General features: G+C 45.6%; 2 protein-coding genes across 10 annotated transcripts in view; one reads left to right on the top strand and one right to left on the bottom strand.

Moving 5' to 3' along the window:
- The window catches only part of LOC142573305 (uncharacterized), a 140,530-nt gene extending 134,570 nt beyond the window's left edge, over positions 1 to 5,960 (bottom strand). Inside the window, exon 1 of the mRNA XM_075682972.1 lies at positions 5,849 to 5,960. Within this exon, the coding sequence (XP_075539087.1) occupies positions 5,849 to 5,878 (30 nt within the window). The 5' untranslated portion in view covers positions 5,879 to 5,960. The remainder of the gene's footprint in view (positions 1 to 5,848) is intronic.
- The window catches only part of gwl (serine/threonine-protein kinase greatwall), a 619,920-nt gene that overhangs the window by 535,753 nt on the left and 63,986 nt on the right, over positions 1 to 20,181 (top strand). The window lies entirely within an intron of this gene.

Here is a 20,181-nt window from a genome sequence, read left to right as displayed (position 1 = left end):
AAGTCTGAGAAGTGATGCTAAGCTTCAGCACATACTTTTCGGTCTGCGCACAGATAAGGGGTCCACTCAAAGGCAGCTGTGCGTCACGTGAATTGGCAATCCATCTTAACAATGCTTCTTCAAGTTTCGGGTGCGCTGCCGCTCGCAGTCTCTTCCTGTTGTCAGTGAACTTGTCGCTGTCATATGCCTAAAGAATCTCTGCTTCCTTTTTTCACGTACGTGCCGAGTGCTTCTCTTCAAGTTGAATTTATTCATTATGGCCTGCCGAGGCACCCCCGCTTTCACGGCTTTAAATATTTCTACTTTCACTGCCAAATCCTTCGCCTCATGCTTCGACCGCTTCGATGGGGCACGAGAGCACATGGTGGCGCGTCAACGAAGCGATGGGTACCGTATTTACACGATTGTAAGTCGACTCGAATGCAAGTCGACCCCCCCCCCCCCCATATCGTGCGACAGGAAAAAAAGAAAAGAGAGCATACCCGAGGGAGCATTCGATAACGAAAATTTATTAATAGCTGACATGCTCACTGGACTACTCATCCTCACTAGTGCTACCAACGTCATCGTTGCTACAGTCCCACAGCGCGTCATCATCCCGCGAAATTTCACATTTGACAAACGACCGCACCACGACACCTTGTGGAACAGCAGCCCACACCGAATGCACCCAACCACACGCAGCGGCCAGGGAGCCTCTTTTGACTAGTCCGGTTGGCGTAAGTTCGCGGTCTTCTGCCGCCAGCCACTTGTACTCACGGCGGAGCAGGTCCTTAAAAGGCAAAGATCTGAGCTTGTTTCATGACCATGTCGCACTTCACTGGCAGGGACCGATCGCGCATTTCAGCGACGTACTACCGCGTTCAATGTGAGTTGCAACGTCCGAGCGCCAAGTGGACCTCGCTCCTCGGCTTGCATTGCGACAACGCTCGCTAGAAATTCTGGGAGAAAGTGCTGTTCCGCGAAGGGACCGTACCCCCCATCAGGAAAACAGCTTGCAGTCTGTGGCTCCAGGGTTTTACAGGCGGCCTCTTCCAGTAGATGAAAAATTTTCTGCTCAGAGCCCGAATTTGCCTGCGTCACTTTATTACAAAATGGAACTCAATTTGATGCAAACGGATTAAATATGCAGTGAAATGCAATTCAGGCATCATGCACATGCAGGAAACGGCTTTTGAAGCCCAGTTTCACTATGACTAAATGATCTCACATGGAGTCACTAGTGATTCCTGTCACGAGACCACATTCAGGAGGTGTATTTATTCATTTCATTTAGCTCACAGGCTCCCGAAGGAGTATTGCGTGAGGGGAGGATACAGGGAATTGGCAAAAAAGAAAGGAGTAAAAAGAAATTATACATTGTTAGCGAGTAAACATGAAAGAACAAATATCTAACAATATAAATAATGTGATAAATGAAACAAACGACTGTGTGAAGTAACAAAAAGGAGTACCAAGAAATTATACGAATGGTAGCAGGTGAAGGTGAAAGAACAAGTCTGTAATAGTGTTAAAGCAACTCAAAACAAACATTCAAACAAAACAAAAAGAAAAACCTATACAACTTCGCTACAAGTATTTACTTAGGTGCGCAGTATGGTTTAGTTGTGACGAATTATGGAAATAATATGCATAAGCGTGCTTTGCAGGATACTGGGTCAAGAATGTCAACTATGTTGTTTGGTAGATTATACCAATGTTGAATGGCACGTGGTAACGTGGAAGAATTGAAAGCATTTGTTCGGCCAAAGATACGCTGGAAACTGAGAAGATTATGCAAATGCCGAGATGTACGAGATGGACGAGTGAGCGGCAGAGTGGACGGGCACGTGCTATGGATTATCTTGTGAAATAGACAAAGCAATCCTATGGTTCTTCGTGATTCAAAAGATGAGAGAGATAAAGATGAATTAATGCTAGTCACGCTAGAGTCGCGGTGATAATCTCTGACAATGAAGCGGGCGGCGCGGTTTTGGACCGATTCGAGAGACGTGATTAAGTAAGCTTGGCGAGGTGACCAGATAGGGGCTGGGAATTCCAGTTGTGGCCTTACAAAAGTCTGATAAGCGATTTGTCTGGTGAGGACAGGAGCATCATGAAGGTCGCGTTTAAGATAGCCGAGCATACGTGAAGCTTTAGCAGTTATTTTTTCGATGTGCTCAGACCATGACAGGTTCGGTGTAAGGAGAATGCCGAGGTACTCGTATGAGTTGGTGCGTGAGACGGGGTTCTTATCAAGTGAGTAATCGAAAGCGGAAAATGTCTTTTTGTGGGTGAATGTTATTAATTTGCATTAATCAGTATTTAGAGTAATTTGCCAAGAAGAGCACCAGTTAGTAATACGGTCAAGATCTCGTTGGAGAGCGACGTGATCGGAAGGTGAGCAGATTTCACGATAGATCACACAATTGTCTGCGAATAAGCGAATGAATGACGTTATTTCAGATGGCAGGTCGTTAATATAGATCAGAAAAAGTAATGGTCCGAGTACTCTTCCTTATGGTACACCAGATGTTACATCGCCGATACTGGAAATAAAGTTATCAACGACGGTGAATTGCTTATGGAATGACAAGAAATTTCTTATCCAATATACTGTTAGGGAATCGATGTTTAAGCATGAGAGTTTAGCTATGAGATGGCAATGAGCAACGCGATCGAAAGCCTTAGCGAAGTCTGAAAATGGAATCTGTTTGTATGCCCTTATCCATGTTTAAGAAAATATCCGCAGTCAATTTGAATAGTTGCGTTTCACGTGATAGTCCTTTTCTAAAACCATGCTGATGTTTAAAGAAGAACTTGTTAGTTTCCAAGTGGTTTGCTACGTTTGAAAAGATTATGTGTTCTAGTAACTTACCGGGAACGCTTGTTAGTAATATTGGGTGGTAATTGTTAACAGTGCTTTTATCGCCAGATTTAAAGAAAGGTATAACTTTACCGACCTTCCAGTCATACAGAACTTCCCCTGTTGAGAGGGTGTAAAGCAGTGATTTGGGCTTGTTGGTAAGACATCGTGAGGCTTATAGCGCGTTAAAAAGACAAGGATGAAAGTGAGACGTGACACACACAGGCGCTAACTTGCAGCAGTCTTTATTTCGAGCAAGGGACCCATACATATATACAACTTTTTCACGTACATCATACATGCGCTGTTTGCAAAAAAACCCTTACACACTATTGCGCAGGAACGATAACTCTTTGCGGGAAAGGGCAATTGATGGTTTAGACACACAGTTATCGCCAAGCCTATCAATAATTTCTGCTTCTATAATTTAGCGGGTTATCCTACGTCAGGCTTTTCCCACAATGGAGCAGTCTCTGTATGCTGGAGCACACGTCGAGTGGTCACCATCATCCACCCCGGCGACAGTGTAGCTGCAATGCCTGCAGTGGGCGTCAAGGAACCCACCCCGCTTTTCTGCTACATTATACCGGTGTTCCTTTAAACGCTCGTTGAGGCACCTTCCGCTTTGCCCCACGTAGTTCTTCCCACACTTTAAAGGAAGGTTGAAAGGAAGATCGCAAGAGAAATACTATTGCTTGGCTTGACGCAGGGCATTACAGTAGGCTGCATCACAAGACTTATGTTTGCTGCAAGACGCAGGTGTGTCAACATGTTTGGCCGTCCTGTAAAGACGCTTCTTTTTATTCTTTAGAGTAAGAAGAGCTTTAGTGAACCATGGTTTTGATGAGTTAACGCGAAATGAAACCTTTGGTATATGCGCATGTGCTAATTCCATTAACTTTTCTTTGTACAGGCACCAATTCTCGTTCGCTGTCCGCTCAGAAAAAGTTGCTAAGAATGAGGACGTGAAGCTTTCCATACCATTGTTAATAGCGCTGATGTTTGCTCTTTTGTAATCAAATACTTGTTTAGTTTTCAGGTGACGTGAGCATGAAGGTGTATGAACTGTGAATTGTAACAACCGGTGGTCACTGAACCCATCCGTAAAAGTGATAGCGTTAACGCTCTCGGGCGCGGATGATAGAACAAGATCTAAAATGTTATTGATACGAGTAGGTTGGTTTGTTAATTGCACAAGTGAAAAATCAAGTGTTAGTTGAACGAACTCACAAGATGCACGTGATTGGCCTCACAAGTTTTGCCAGTCAATGTCTGGAAAGTTAAAGTCACCAAGAAGAAAATTATCAGCTTTGTTATATTTGGATCGAATAGACGTAATGTTATCATGTAATTCGGAAAGGAAATTGTAGGAGCTATTGGGTGGTCTGTAGCATACACCATAAATTGTATTCGATTGGGGAAATGTTACGCTGACCCACAGAATTTCGAGACTGGATGACATCGGCACAAGAAATGACGGGATATGATTTTTTTATGGCGAGCAATACCCCACCACCTCTTCTGTCGTCCCTATCTGTGCGATAGATAGTGTAAACATTAGAATCGGGTAGAACTTCGCCATCCGTAATTTCAGAGCTGAGCCAAGTTTCCGTAAGCGCCAATACATCACATTCGTAGTTGTCTAAGTATGACAAAACTTCATTGCGTTTAGGAAGAATGCTATGAATGTTAGTTAATGATATAGATAGGTGCGAGGGCACGATAGGCTCGTGTAGTGAATTGGATTTTTTCTTAAAGGCACATGTTTCCAGCCTAGATCTTTGCTATCGGGGTAGGGGGATTACAGCGGCGGACGCTGCATCGTATGTGTACACATTGTTATCGATTCTTAGTTTATCAAGGGTTAGCTTAACTTGCGCGTTTTTGGTTTTTGCGAAGTCAATCAGTTTGCGCCGAGTGATACGGGTTTCCAAAGAAAAATCCTCATGAACAGCATATTTAGTGTTCTTGAACTTGTGGCCTTTTTCTATTACACCCCCGCAGGGGCGTCTGCGTCAGCAGGCGTTTGGTGTGTTGCGACACCACGTACCCGAGCACACGAGGGTTGGACCCTCCCGCGTGTAGCCGTGCGCGGCTTAGCCGTGTCTGGGGAAAGGGGGATCCTGGGGGTTGAGCTGATGCTGGGTGTTTGGACCTTTAAGGCCCCCCGGCAGAGGCAACACACCTCTTCGGCCTCTGCTTCACGTAGACGGCACCCCCGGAATGACCCACCCGGGGGAAATCGGCAGTCGCCTTTTCCTGTCCTCCTCTCCAACCTTCGTCTTTCTCTCTCGCCTTTTTCATCTATCCTGTCTTCTCATCACTTCTCCTCACTTCCTAGTTTCTCGGCGGCAAGGGTTAACCTTGTGTAGCTAGCCAGCCTTGGTTATGCTGTATTTGGTTATAGCAGCGATGTACGGCTGGCGTTGGCAGGGTTTCTCTAGCAGAAAGTCCTGTCACGTCCCCCTGTTGGGCTCCATGGTGGGTGGTCGGCATCGCGGCCGAAAACCCAACTGTACTCATGGAAAACGCTTTTCCTAAACTCCCTGATCGCCCTCAGAAACGAGGGCGCACCGAAGAGATCTTCCAGTTTTTCGGACGCGAAGTCCAGAATTTTCCTCGTTTTCATGTAATACACGCAGAAAAACCAGCTAAACAAGTGCGAACAATCTCCCCGTTCCTTGTATCCAAGTCTCTTACCGAACTTTTTGGTCCAGGATATAAGGTGTCGAGGATGGCTAGCGGTGACCTCCTCCTGGAGCTCCGCGATCAAAAGCAATTTGAGAAACTGCCTCAGCTAGTATCATTTGGGGACACCCAAGTAGTAGTAACCCCGCACCGCACGATGAATACCTCACGCGGCGTTGTCTCGGACGATGATTTGCTGGAGCTCACTGAGGCTGAGCTCTTGGCGGGCTTCAGCGAACAGAATATTATAAATGTCAAAAGAATTAAGATGAGGCGAGATGGAAAAGAAACCCAAACAAAACACCTGATACTCACTTTCGATTCAAGTGTCCTCCCCGAGTCCATCGAGGCTGGTTATATCAAACTTCGTGTTAGGCCATACGTGCCCAATCCTCTTAGATGCTTTAAGTGCCAAAGGTTCGGCCACAGTTCACAGAACTGTCGAGGCCAGCTGACATGTGCCAAGTGCAGTGACAAAGAACATTCCTCCGAAACGTGCCAGAACACTCCACATTGTGTCAACTGTGAGGGCGAGCATGCCGCATACTCGCGGTCCTGCCCGTCCTGGAAAAGAGAAAAAGAGATTGTCACAATCAAAGTCAAAGAAAACATATCTTTCAAAGAGGCACGTAGGCGGGTGTCATTCCTGTCTAAGAGCAGCTTTGCCGATGTGGCGCGTAAGGGGGCAGCGTCACAACGGCCTCCGGCGGCTGTCCGACCCACAGGCAGTGAGTCGGCAGTTACGCCATCTGCCCCCGCAGCGGCTGCAGCTAGCGCTGCTCCGTCAACACAGCAGAGGGGACCATCGATCCCGAAGGTGGGCGCAGCCGAGGCTGCCCCAAGCTCCGAGGCCTCTTCCAGCGCTGGCAACGGCCAGCGCAGCCAAATCCCTCAGGGAGCCCCATCGACCTCCGGGCTGATGGGCACAGGGGTCTTGCCTTCCGGGGCAGGACTCTCTCGGAAAAGCTCGCGCTCACAAGAGCGCTTCGCCGGCGTCTCTCAGGAGGCAATGGACACTACACCTGTCGTCAAGGCGCACCAAACACCTAAGGAGTGCCGAGACTCGCTCGAACGCTCCAGAAAGAGCAGAACCCCCGTTACAGGGCCTCGAAAGAGCTGTGTAACCTAAGGCATCACTTCCGTTTCCGTAAACACAGCACCAGTTTTCTTTAAATATGGATACACAAATTATTCAATGGAACATCAGAGGTCTGCTTAGAAACCTTAATGATTTGCAAGAACTCATCCACAAACATAATCCGAAAGTGCTGTGTTTACAGGAAACACACTTAAAATCCAAACACACAAACTTTCTCCGTACGTATGTTACGTTTCGCAAAGATCGCGATGATGCCGTCGCATCATCGGGTGGTGTTGCGATTCTCACTCATAAAACTATAGCATGTCAACCTTTACAGCTACGAACGCCCCTTGAAGCAGTGGCGGTTCGAGCTGTTCTTCTCAATAAACTCGTCACCATTTGCTCGCTTTACGTACCCCCACACTACAAATTAACGAAACATGAATTCCAATACTTTACAGACCAATTGCCAGAACCTTATGTTGTTCTTGGCGATTTCAATGCGCACAACTCCCTGTGGGGCGACTCTCGTACTGATGCGCGAGGTCGCCTCGTTGAACAATTCCTTTTTTCGTCCGGTGCGTGTCTGCTGAATAAGAAGGAAGCCGCTTATTACTGTCTCGCAAACCGAACCTTTTCTTCAATTGATCTTAGTATAGTTTCCCCGTCAATACTGCCCGAACTTGAATGGGAAGTTAACGACAATCCTTACGGAAGCGACCACTTCCCCATACTCATAAGAACAGCTAAAGAAAACGAATATCCTCCACAAGCTCCTAGGTGGAAGATAGACACAGCAGATTGGGAGAGATTCCGAAACTTATCTAGTATATCATGGGATGAGATGCCCTCGTTAGAAATTGATGCTGCTGTGCAGTATTTCACAGCCATCATAATAGATGCCGCATCTAAATGCATACGTGAAATAAGTGTCTCGGCATGCAAACGGCATGTCCCGTGGTGGAACGATGAATGCAGAATCGCTCGTAGGAACCAGAACAAAGCGTGGGGGTTACTACGCGCCTCCCCCACTGCGGAGAATCTTATCAATTTTAAAAAAGTAAAATCCCAAGGCAGGCGAACCCGCCGACAGGCCAGAAGAGAGAGTTGGCAGAAGTTTTTATCCGGTATCAACTCCTATACAGATGAGGCCAAAGCCTGGAACAGGGTTAATAGAATTAGAGGGCGACAAACATATTCACTCCCTCTAGTAAATACACAGGGCGATACACTGCAAGATCAGGCAGACTCACTTGGGGAGCACTTTGAGCGCGTGTCAAGTTCAATCAACTATTCCCAATCCTTTCTTAAACTTAAAGAAATAGAAGAACGTAAGCCAATCTTACGAAAATCCAGACAGAATGAACCGCATAACCAGCCTTTCTGTATTGCCGAGTTGAGAGCTGCATTGAACACATGCAAAAGCACTGCACCAGGACCTGACCGAGTCATGTATGACATGATCAGAAACTTACATACTGACACACAACTTACACTTCTCACACTTTTCAACACTATTTGGGCTGCGGGATACCTCCCATCCACATGGAAAGAAGCAATTGTGGTCCCTGTTCTTAAGCAGGGTAAAGACCCTTCCTTGGCAGCAAGTTACCGCCCGAAAGCTCTTACAAATTGTCTTTGTAAGCTTTTTGAAAAAATAGTTAACCGCAGACTTGTACATTTCCTTGAACTCAACAATATTCTCGATCCCTTCCAGTGTGGCTTTAGACAAGGGCGGTCCACAACCGATCACCTTGTGCGCATTGAGGGAAACATTCGCGACGCCTTTCTACATAAACAATATTTCCTATCCGTATTCCTCGATATGGAGAAGGCGTACAACACCACGTGGCGCTACGGAATCTTGAGAGACTTGTCGGGAATTGGCATCCGTGGCAATATGCTCGTCCTAATAGAAAGCTATTTGTCAAATCGTACCTTCCGAGTAAAAGTTGGTAAGGCACTATCACGTCCTTTTACGCAGGAAACTGGTGTACCCCAGGGAGGCGTGCTGAGTTGCACTCTCTTTATCGTTAAGATGAACACACTACGTGCTTCACTGCCACTGGCCATCTTTTATTCCGTATACGTAGACGATATACAAATAGGCTTCAAATCCTGCAACCTCACAGTATGCGAGAGACAGGTACAGCAGGGCTTGAACAAGGTTTCCAAGTGGGCAGACGAAAACGGATTCAAAATCAACCCCCACACACAAAAGTTCCTGTGTTCCTTTTACTAGAAAGAGAGGCCTGGTTCCAGATCCTTGTGTTCAAGTCTGTGGACATCAAATACCTATCAACAAAGAACACAAATTTCTAGGTATTATACTAGACTCCAAGCTTACTTTTATACAGCACATTAAATATCTTAAAGAAAAATGTCTAAGGACAATGAACCTACTTAAAATTCTATCCCACTCAACATGGGGTAGCGACAGGAAGTGTTTGATGAATGTTTATAAGAGCCTAATTCGATCACGATTGGACTATGGCGCCGTCGTATATACCTAACTCTGCCGCACCAAGCGCACTAAAGATCCTAGATCCTGTCCACCATCTAGGTATCCGCTTAGCCACTGGCGCTTTCAGAACTAGCCCGATTGAAAGCTTATACGCGGAATCAAATGAATGGTCCCTCCATCTACAAAGAACTTACATCAGCCTTACATATTTCCTTAAAATACATTCCAATCATCAACATCCATGTTTTCACACTGTTAACGATATGACATGTACTACACTTTTCCACAACCGTCCCTCTGTAAGACGGCCTTTCTCGCTTCGTGTGAGGGAGCTTAGTGATCAAATGCGTGTCCCACTCCTCGAGCTTCGCCTAATGCATCCAACCAAGGTGTTACCACCTTGGAAGTGGCAGCTGATTGAATGTGACATATCCTTTTTAGAAGTAACAAAATACGCACCAGAGATAGAAATCCGAATGCACTTTCTTGAACTCCAGCACAAGCACTCTTGCGCAGAGTTCTACACAGACGCTTCGAAGTCAAATGCCGGGGTGTCTTATGCTGCCTTCGGCCCGCCCTTCACAGAATCTGGTGTGTACTGCATCCGGAAACAAGTATCTTTACGGCCGAGGCCTACGCAGTACTGTCTTCTGTAAATCACATAGGAAAATCGAAACTTCACAAATCAGCGATATATACAGACTCCCTAAGCGTCGTGAAGACCTTGATGTCACCCTATAGACACAAAAATCCAGTACTTAATGAACTATATTCCGTCTTGTGTAAAGCGTACATATCTAACCAGCATATCATTATATGCTGGGTGCCTGGCCATAGGAGCATTGAGGGCAACGTTCTGGCGGACGAGATGGCCACGTCTATAGCATCGCAAGCCGTTAACCCTACCGCTGAGGTGCCTGTCACAGATCTGAGGCCTTTCTTGTGAAGGCGGCTGCGGGCCCACTGGCAACGCATGTGGGACGCGGAAACGGATAATAAGCTCCACCTAATAAAGCCACAGTTAGGACTCTGGCCCTCTACAACAAAATCGCGCCGAACAGATGTCCTATTCTGTCGTTTAAGAATAGGACACACATATGGCACCCATAACTTTCTACTGACTGGAAGTGAGCCTCCAACCTGTGGTAGATGCGGGGAGAGGCTGACCGTACTCCACGTCCTCCTGGAGTGTCGGGAAGCCGAATCTCAGAGAAAGAGACATTTTACATTAGCATACCGACAGCACATTCCTCTTCATCCTGCAATGCTTCTTGGTCCAGAACCTCTTTTTAATACAGACTCAGTGCTAGGTTTTCTGAGAGATGTGGTCTTAAATGTTATTAGTCCCATGAATTCGTAGCGCCTCCTCTCTCGAGAGGATGCCACTGCGATAATTGTTTTGCATAGCACATGCCTCCAGGCCCTTGTGTTTCAAGGGCTCTAAGGAGGCAGTAGTGCTCTGGCATTTCTCATAATCTGATATATTTAACCTATCGTATCATTCTTTTTATATGAATCTAAATTTTCATAGTACAAGTCATACGTCATCGCCATACTTTTATCATACAGATTTTACGCACTTTAGAGCGTATATTTTAAGGCCTCTTTACAGCCACCTCACACCAACTCCATAGTAATCATAAGTACACTGCAAACTCATTAGCACAGACATGGCGCTCTTTGGCCATACCTAGCCCTTGCACCACAAAACGCCATACATCATCATTTTCTATTACGCGCTGCTTATCTTTAAAAAAGGCGAACTTGACTATGACCGGTCTATTCTTCTCATCGTTGTATTGACCGAGGCGATTTGCTCTTTGCTCTGACCGATTTTTTGCTCTTAAGACACGACACATATGAAACGACTGGGGTCTCAACGCCCTGCTTGGCTCTGAGCATGAGAAGTTTACATGACCACGTTGCTAGACATTCTGGTCACGCGACCACCTTCTTACATGCTGCCCTATTTTGTACTCTCGCTTCATGTATATCAACCGATAAAAGTTCGGTTCAGTGCACTGCTCTTGTAACCAGGGATGATGCATATCAACCGAAATTGTTTTCGAAGCCCAGCTCTGCTACCACCATGATGAGATCACATGAGCATGTCATTAGTGGTTAGGGACGCATGACCATCATAAAGAGCGCTGGAAACTTTCTCTCTATACCCATGGCGGATATCAAACGACGCGGATGGAGAAGCTCTTTTCGAGTACGAGAGTGAGAGGGTTGACACGGACAAGTCAGTAGTGATTCAGGTCACGACTACTTTAGGGCATGCTGCCATATTGTATACCCTGGCTTGATGCATATCAAACAAAATGGTTTCCGTAGCTCGGTCTGGCTATCACTAAATCAGTTCACATTGGATGATCACTAGTGATGTGGTCATGTGACCAAAGTTCACTCGAGTGCAGTGCTCTTCTACCCAGGGATGATGCATATGAAACGAAATGGTTTGTGAAGCCCGGCTCAGCTACCACCATGAAGAAGTCACATGACCAAATCACTAGTGATAAGGGACGCACAATCATCATAAAGAGCGCTGGAAACTTTCTCTCTGTACCCATGACGCATATCAAACGACGCGGATGGAGAAGCTCTCTTCGAGTACGAGAGTGAGAGAGTTTACACGGACAAGTCAGTAGTGATTCAGGTCACGTGACTGCTTTAGGGCATGCTGCCATATTGTGTACCCTGGCTTGATGCATATCAAACAAAATGGTTTTCGTAGCCCAGTCTGGCTATCACTAAATCAGTTCACATTGGATGATCACTAGCGATGTGGTCATGTGACCAAAGTTCACTCGAGTGCAGTGCTCTTCTACCCAGGGATGATGCTTATGAAACAAAATGGTTTGTGAAGCGCGGCTCAGCTACCACCATGAAGAAGTCACATGACCAAATCACTAGTGATTAGGGACGCACGATCATCATAAAAAGAGCTGGAAACATTCTCTCTATATCATTGACGCATATCAAACGACGCGGATGGAGAAGCTCTCTTCGAGTACGAGAGTGACGAGTCCACACGGACAAGTCAGTAGTGATTCAGGTCACGCGACTTCTTTCGGGCATTCTGCCCTATTTTGTACCCTGGCTTGATGGATATCAAACGAAATGGGTTTTGTACTTCAGTCTGACTATCACTACAATATGGCTTCATGTTGTCGCTAGTGACTCTTATCACGTGGCCGTATTCAAAAGCATGGCGCTCGTTTGTATCCTGGTCTGATGAATATCAAACGAAACTGTGTTTGGAGCCTGGTTCGGCGATGACTCTTATGAGCTCATTCTATGTAAACTACCCAGATAGCACACCAGCATTGGTCAAGCGTGGCCCAATCCTGGCAGAAATGGTACCAATCTTCAACCAGTATTGGCATATTGGCAAAGTGCCACACAATCCAATGTTGGCCCAGAATTAAAGCCAATATTGGAACAATGTTATGCCAATGCAGGAGCCATTGTGCTGCCAGCTACGACTAGTGTTGAGCCATATCGTTGCCATTATTAAGGCCAGTTTTTATTCAAGGCAGCAACCATTGTGCTGCCAGCGTAGGACCAGTGTTGAGCCATATCGTTGCCATTATTGATTCCAGCTTTGAGCCAATGCCCTGTTCATGACGAATATTGTAGATACGCTGGCTCTAGAATACACAGCTATTCTTATTGCGAACCTTTTGGTAGCGGCATTTTTGATAGTAATTGTCCCCATACCTTCTTCCTCAATAGTAGCCAGGAAAGCTCGACAAAAAGATATGTCAAGAAGCAGAAGTTCTCTATAGTTGCAAATAATAATAAAATAATACTGAAATTCACTTTACAACGGTCCATTGGTGAATAAATTTGCACAAAGAGGCATTTTCCATGGACCTAGATGGGTGACGCTCGGTTATGTTCGAATAGTTTATTTACAGGCAGCGTCCTCAGGATTGGAAGTGGGCAAGGTGCCCAGCACAGTGGGCTGACCAAGGCTTTTGGGGCAGGGAGCTGACATCGGTAGGCAGGTTGGTCAGTGCTTGGAGGAAGGCGGGCTGGGCAGGCCGGCGAGGACCACAATAAAGCAGTGGTCGACTTCACCATTACTTGGAGGAGATGCTTGCACTGTAAAATAAAGATAAATATTATCAGAGATGTTGGTATGACAAATGTATGTGGCGGTATTCTCATTTGAAAAATCGCTATACTGCAAGAATATAAGCTTGAGCAGAGAGTTCGAAGGGGTGAATCAATAAATTTTCTTGCAAGAGATTTTTCAGGTAGTGCTCATTAATATTTCAACATATATGGCATATTTCGTAGAAAGTGTAACAGAGAATATTTAGAACACAAACATAAAATGCGCAGGATCCGTCCGCATTGTTTACACCCCACACCTAGTCACCGCAGCACTCTATAATTAAAAAAATTGCTGCAAAACCTGCTACAGTACGAAAAGCCTAGTTTCAGATAGTGTAGACACAGTGCGGCCTTCGTGCGAAATTTGTCATGTGAAATCCGAGAAGTTCCCTCAAGAAACGCTATCAAAATCATCGTTTATTATAGGAAAAGAAAGAAAGGCTGCCGGCTGGAAACAATCCTTGACCTAGAGCAGTGGGAATAAACGCAGTTCCTCGGTATGACTAGCAGGATCAGGCAGCTCGCATGGCTTGATAAAAGCAAAGCCCTTGAATTTGGGGAAAATTCACAAACAGAGATTTACACATGTTCTGCTCTGGGCACTATTCAAACGCTACGAATAAGAAGAACTATGTAATTGCAGGCACTCTACATTAACTAGGGCTGTTTCAGTATTGTATATACCGCGTGATTTTGCTTGGGTTGGCAGCAGTTTATAACATTCATTCTAAAATATCACAAAAGAATTGTCGACTCGGCTCACAGTTTTCTGCTCAGTAAAAGTTGATGGGTCGACATGAGCAATTTAGCAGCAGCTAAATTTCCACAGACAAGAAATGAACAAAATAAGAAAGCGTATTTCAGAGATTCTTTCGGCTGTGTGCTAACCTACTGTGATAGCAGCATTTTCCAGCTGTGAGGACCACCATTTCATTTTAGATCGCCTGCTTGTTCCTGAAATAATTGCGTTCTTCACTTCAGGGAACTCGACAATGATCTGGTGGTTATATGAAAATGTATTCATTTAAAAAGTGTGCTGAAAAAATATATATTATCATATCTGAAATGTAACCGCTGCACATAAAAACTGTTTTAAATTTCTAGTCAACCTATAGTTATAATGCACACATGAATGGCCCTAGCTTATAGCAGGCAAATGCAATATAATGTTGCAATCGCCACCACACATTGTTCTTTAATCCATCCAAAATTGATGCAGGGCTGAAAATGAATGGCGAAAAATTCAATCTTAAAGACGCAGCGAAGCCGTGAGAACTGTTAGAATGTCAGCAGTAATATACACAAAAATCATGGAATTAAAAAGTGAAGAGAAAGAGCGTTGAGCAGCTGGACATAAATTTAACGACAAAAGTGTCCTGAAATTGAGGCCTTTGAAACAACCTTGCTTGTAAAACACAAAACTTAATGCGTCATTTCCTAATCCACTTCGTCTGGCTCCTTATAAAACTTATAACATGCGCAAAACAAATGCACTCACCATTGCAAGATCCACGCTTCTATGTATCCGAGTTCATCGCACATCGAAGACAGTGGCCACCAGCGCCGACTTTTTCTGCTTGTTGTTTCGCCTATAAATAATTCTAACACTCACAAAAATTCGTGCCCACTTTGCTGCGTATTTCAAGATGTAGGCTTCTCAGTAGGAATGACGACCGCATGCAAACATTTTTCGCAATAGGAGTGCGCTGACAAGAACGGACAAGACTGCAAGCACTCAGGTGGTGTTGCGCCCAGTCGATGCTAGCTATGCACAGAAGGAAAGGGTAAAAGGAAAGGGTGAATGAAGAAAATGGCACTAAACGCCACACTTTCCCCCGCTGGACTTAGCCCGACCGCGTTCTTCGGGCGGCAGCGACGGAGGGAGACAAAGACAATAGTAACCCCACCGCGTTCACCCCTGCCTGCGAGAGCAGCCAATTCGACACAGCAGCTTGTAGCTGTCTGAGCGTTTGATTGATAGCATTGACCAGGCTCACGCGGGCGCGTGACAGAGATGCAAGTAGGGGAAAAAAAATCGGGAATGGCGCGGTGCCAAAGACAGGCAACGACGAGAGGGTGTTGACACGGACAAGCACAAACTTCCAACTAATTTTTCTTTCTGTCAGGGGCACTCATACAAGCAGCTTACTACCCACGCGCGAACAAATAAATCTATTGGAATAGGAGCATGATGATAATGTCACTGCAACTTTCCATGCATGCTAAACAAAATTTCACTAATACATATGCGCTCCATCTCGATGCAGTATAAAATGGTTCCATCAGCTCTGTGGCACTATAATTCTTGATTCTCCTCAGGATTATGATCCTCTGAAGCCGCGGAGCGTAATGCAATATATACAATGTGCAGGCAAATGCGCAATACTGTTGTTTTTTATGCAAAACTCATGTTACCAAGCACGACCAATAAAGCAGCGGCTAGTTTGCCCGTTATGCGACTTCTCCTGCTTGCTACGTCATGCATTGGCTTTTCTGTTTAGGGGCACATGTCGGTGAAGGCGAAGTGCAAAAACGGCTGCATACCACGCATTCAATTGACACCGAACAACCACAGGTGGTTAGTACAAATCCTGCCCCACCTCGCCCCTACGACGCGCCTCATAATCACATTGTGGTTTAGGCATGCATAACTCCCTCCATATTTTAAGTTTGTATTGACATTTTTAAGTGTCACTTAAGCTTAACACATTTGCTTACTTTAAGCCCTGCGTTGTTCCAAGAAAGCCAGCTTAGTAACCCATGTTGTCAAATCAGTGCGAATGTCGGTCCAATATTTCCCGTCTTTTTGAATGGCAGGGCTAATATTCTGTGTTGCACGTGCAAACAACCTTGGATCTCTGTCACATTGGTACAGCCAATATTCGATTCAAGCTATTTATCTTAGGCCAACATTGGGCAAGCAGTCAGAATGGCAGAACCAATATTTGAACCACGCTGTTAACTTTAGGCCATCATTAGGCAAGCAATCAGAATGGCACAGCCAATATTGGAACCGCGCTGTCAACTTTAGGCCATCACTGGGCCAGGAACTGCCAACACGTATCGAACGTTAGCCCGAGCTGACGTGCAGCATCAGTAATGACTGCGATAAAATTGCCACATTGCAACAGAGTGCACTGTTTTTCTAACCCAGGGTATGATGCATGTCATACAAAATTGCTTTAAAAGACCTTGTCAGCTGCCCTTTTGATGAGCTCACGTGAGGCATTCGCTAGTAATTAGTGTTATGTGAACATGACCAGGCATGATGCACTCCTCTACTATTCAGTGTAGATGCACAGTAATCTGGATAGTTTTAAAGCCTTGTCCAACTATCACTATAACGAGCTCACATAAGCAAAGTTTTGCAAATAGGATTATGTGAGAGCATGTCATAGCATAGTGCGCTCTTCTATCTACATATTATATGTAGCAAAGAAGCTATTTTTTAAACTTTCTTGTGCTATCATCAGATAATGCTCACTTTGGAAATTCATGATCCTTTGCCTGCTCATTTTACGTGGTTTAACATCTCAAACCCGACTCAGCATATCAGGGATACTGTGGAGCAGGGCTCCTGGATATATAGACCACGTGGGGTTCTTTGACGTGCACTGACATCGCACAGTAAACGGGCCTCTAGCACTTGGAAATGGAACCGCTGCCGTCAGATCGAACTCGCATCTTTTCATGCCACCAGCCGAGCACATTAACCACTGAGCCACTGCGGCAGTGCAGGTTCGTCAGTGATTGCAGTATCCTGACAAAGTTCGATCGTAGTGCATCATTTCAGTGCCCTAGTACCACTGGCTGCAGTCACGGATTTCGTCGGGGTTTCTCCCAAGCCGCAGCGAAGCACAGAGTTATAGTGTTCCAGAAGGCTGTTCGAATTCGAAGGCTATTCGAAGGCTATTCGAAGGCTATTTGAAACTATTCAGAATGCGCCGCGCTTCGATGGGAGGCGCTGTGTCAAAAAGGCGGTGGGCCGCGCGTTGCTCTCCCGTCGAATAGCGGAGGAGAAATGCTGGCTGTCTGCTTTGCCGCGTTGCTGCATTGAGCAGGTTTCAGCGCTGCCGATGAAAAAAAGGGGGCGATTTCAGCTGGCTGTAGTTGTGAGGCTAAGAAAAGCACAAACAGTATGCCTGGGGGATTACAAAACTACACAAATTTTGACAAAAACGGGCAGCGGTTCCCTGTCACATGTGGACATTGTACAAAATGCCGCCCGCAAAGATGCGGCTTCAACGGGACATCTTGAGGAAGCATATAGAATGAAAACCCATTGAAAATGCAATACACTGCAGGTCAGGAGGCCAGTGAACGCGTAGTAGCAGTGGAGTGACGACAAGGGCGAATGAAGGATGGAAGGAACGAAACAGTGGAAGGGAGGATTGCAAAACCATTCAGGAAGACCCAGGAGGCAATGGTTCAGTAAGAGCGAAAAGGTGTAAAAGAAGAGGAAAAACAAATGAACAGCGAAAGGAAAAAATAGAAGCAAGGTGCGAAAAAAAATCCGTGAGAAGAAAATGGAGTGTCAATAAATTCAAGGGAAGAGAAGCAAAGAAGGAAGCAAGAAATATTATGGGAAACGACGAAAATAAATGTGGGTGAGCACTGCAGAGCAATGACTCACGAAGTTCGCGGGAAAAAATGTGTTTACATTTCTATGATAATGTTTGATACAACGTTGTCTGGCAGAAGTGCTTCGATCAGGCCTAAGTTCTCTGGTAAGGCAGCTGACACTTTTCGCGATCTTAGAGTAGTTTTGTGAAAACAACACGCAGCTGCAGTCCCCGTTTTGAGGAATGGTACCGGTGATAAGATTTCCAAGATGAAAATCAGTCGAATGTAGGTGGGCCTAGGAGGCAGTTTTTCTGTGTATACTGTATATGTGAAGATAACTGGTGGCTTTCATATCAGTGAAAATGTCCCACTAGACGGGGATATAACGTGCGTCGAAGACCGAAAGGCAATAATCCGTAAATAGTGAAAGTTGGTAGCAATTTCATCACAATTACCAATACGTAGTCTTTTTATTTATTTCCGCTGTATTATGTTAAATTCGAATGGTAGCTAGCAGTGGTCGATCGCTAAGGCGGTGCTGGAGGTACGTGAAGCTTATAAAGTGCGAATTAATATCATCGAAGAGCTAGTGACAGCGCGGGTTGGCTCAATAGCCAGTTAAATGAGCTTTCACAGCGAACTCAGCTACTAGGTATGCCCAACACTCCAGGAAATGGTGATCTATCGGGCGCCCATGCATGGATGACTGAATCACCTTCAATTGGACATATTTAGAGGGTGCTTATGGCTGTCGTATTTGCGGCTAATCAGCTCCTAGCCTGAAGACTTACAAGCGGCGGCCCCTATAGGTGTCTCGCGTCTTTTCTGCTAGCGATTACGTATCCGAATTATGCAACAGTAGGTAAAATATACTAGCACATTACAGAAGAAATTTCATGCGTGTATATTGTCGTACAACTTCGACGCTTTCGAGAATCTACAATCATACATTTTCAGATGTATTTGAGGAGTACGTTTCAGTACGCAGTTTGTTTTTGTCTTTTTCAAATTGCAATAAATTTGTATCACGACCTACGAGATGCTCTGTAACTTTATTAAATCCTGGTATTGTACCTCTTGCTTTGATCGCCACAATGAAAAATAAGTCTCAGTGCGCTTGTGTGTTTACATAGCAGACAAACAAATATAGGATGAATGTAGACAAATTATTTGCGATGTCTTTCGTTATTAATGTGAGCGAGTATCAGAAAGCAAAACAGTCGATGTCATCTCCGGACCCATAGTACAGTAATACTACTTTTATTTGTGTGGGGGGGGGGGGGGATATTGCAGCTGACATTACTGAAAGAAAGAGCAAAGAAAAAGCTCGGAAGAGCCAAGGTCGGCAGTTTCTGCTTTTTCATATGAAACGCGCTTTCAACCAAATGATTTCCTTTTAAATTACTCAAAGTCAAGGGTCAGCTTGCTTTATGCGTCCACATTGGCAACTTAGTAGTTATAAACAAAAAATACGGTAGTTATGTGACACTGCCACAGCAAACAGCATGACTATGTGGTCGACCCCCTGCAGCCTTTGGGAACACGGGGAACCCCTCAGGGATCAGTGTTATCCCCGCTCCTGTCCAACATAGCTATGATGTGCCTCCAAAATCCAGGTGGAAGGCATTCAACATGCATTATATGCAGATGACATTGCAATCTGGACCACATTGCTTCTCCTTCATTTCCCCCTTAGCCAGTCAAATTCTAAAACTGGCTGCCACTGATCCAACACCGAATCGTATCATTCGGGCCCCTGGCCCACCAGGGCTTACGAGGTGATGAGGCCATTGACGCGGCTGCCCGAGCAATTACGTACCGGGATCCTCCTCACCCCGGCTATTCTGGCTCGGAGGCAAACCAACCGCTGCTGCAGTTCAAGGAAATCATAACACATTATAGAGACAACCACCGCTTTTTCCCGGCTCCTACAAACGGGCTAAGTAAGGCGGAGGAGCGAAGATTAAGGCGCCTGCAGACAGGTACTCTATTCTTTCCTGCAAGCATCAAACATTTTGATTCTAACACAGCAGGTTGGTGTGCGCACTGTGGGGAGACCTGTGATATCTTACACATGGTGTGGGCATGTACTCAATATCCCCACTTCTCCCCTTCACCTAACCCTTCCCCAGAGGCATGAGAGACTGCCCTCTTTAACTGCTTCTCACTGGAGTACCAAAGGGCTCTGGTGAATGAGAGCGAGACGAGACGGGGCCTTGCATACGGTGTCCCGGAGTAGGTACGCCGACCATGTAGCGGGCTACTTCGTGTTCTCCGAACTTTCTCGATTTGACCGATAAAAGTTTTCACGGCCACCACCGCATCCGCGCTGATTTCTGCTCCAGGAGACTATGCCAGCGCCACACCGCGAGGACCACTTTCTCAGCCTCACGGGCAGAGCGCCGCTTTGGCCAA

Source organism: Dermacentor variabilis, chromosome 2, assembly GCF_050947875.1.
Source record: "Dermacentor variabilis isolate Ectoservices chromosome 2, ASM5094787v1, whole genome shotgun sequence".
NCBI classification, from domain to species: Eukaryota; Metazoa; Arthropoda; class Arachnida; order Ixodida; family Ixodidae; genus Dermacentor; species Dermacentor variabilis.
This window is presented reverse-complemented; position numbering and strand designations above follow the sequence as displayed.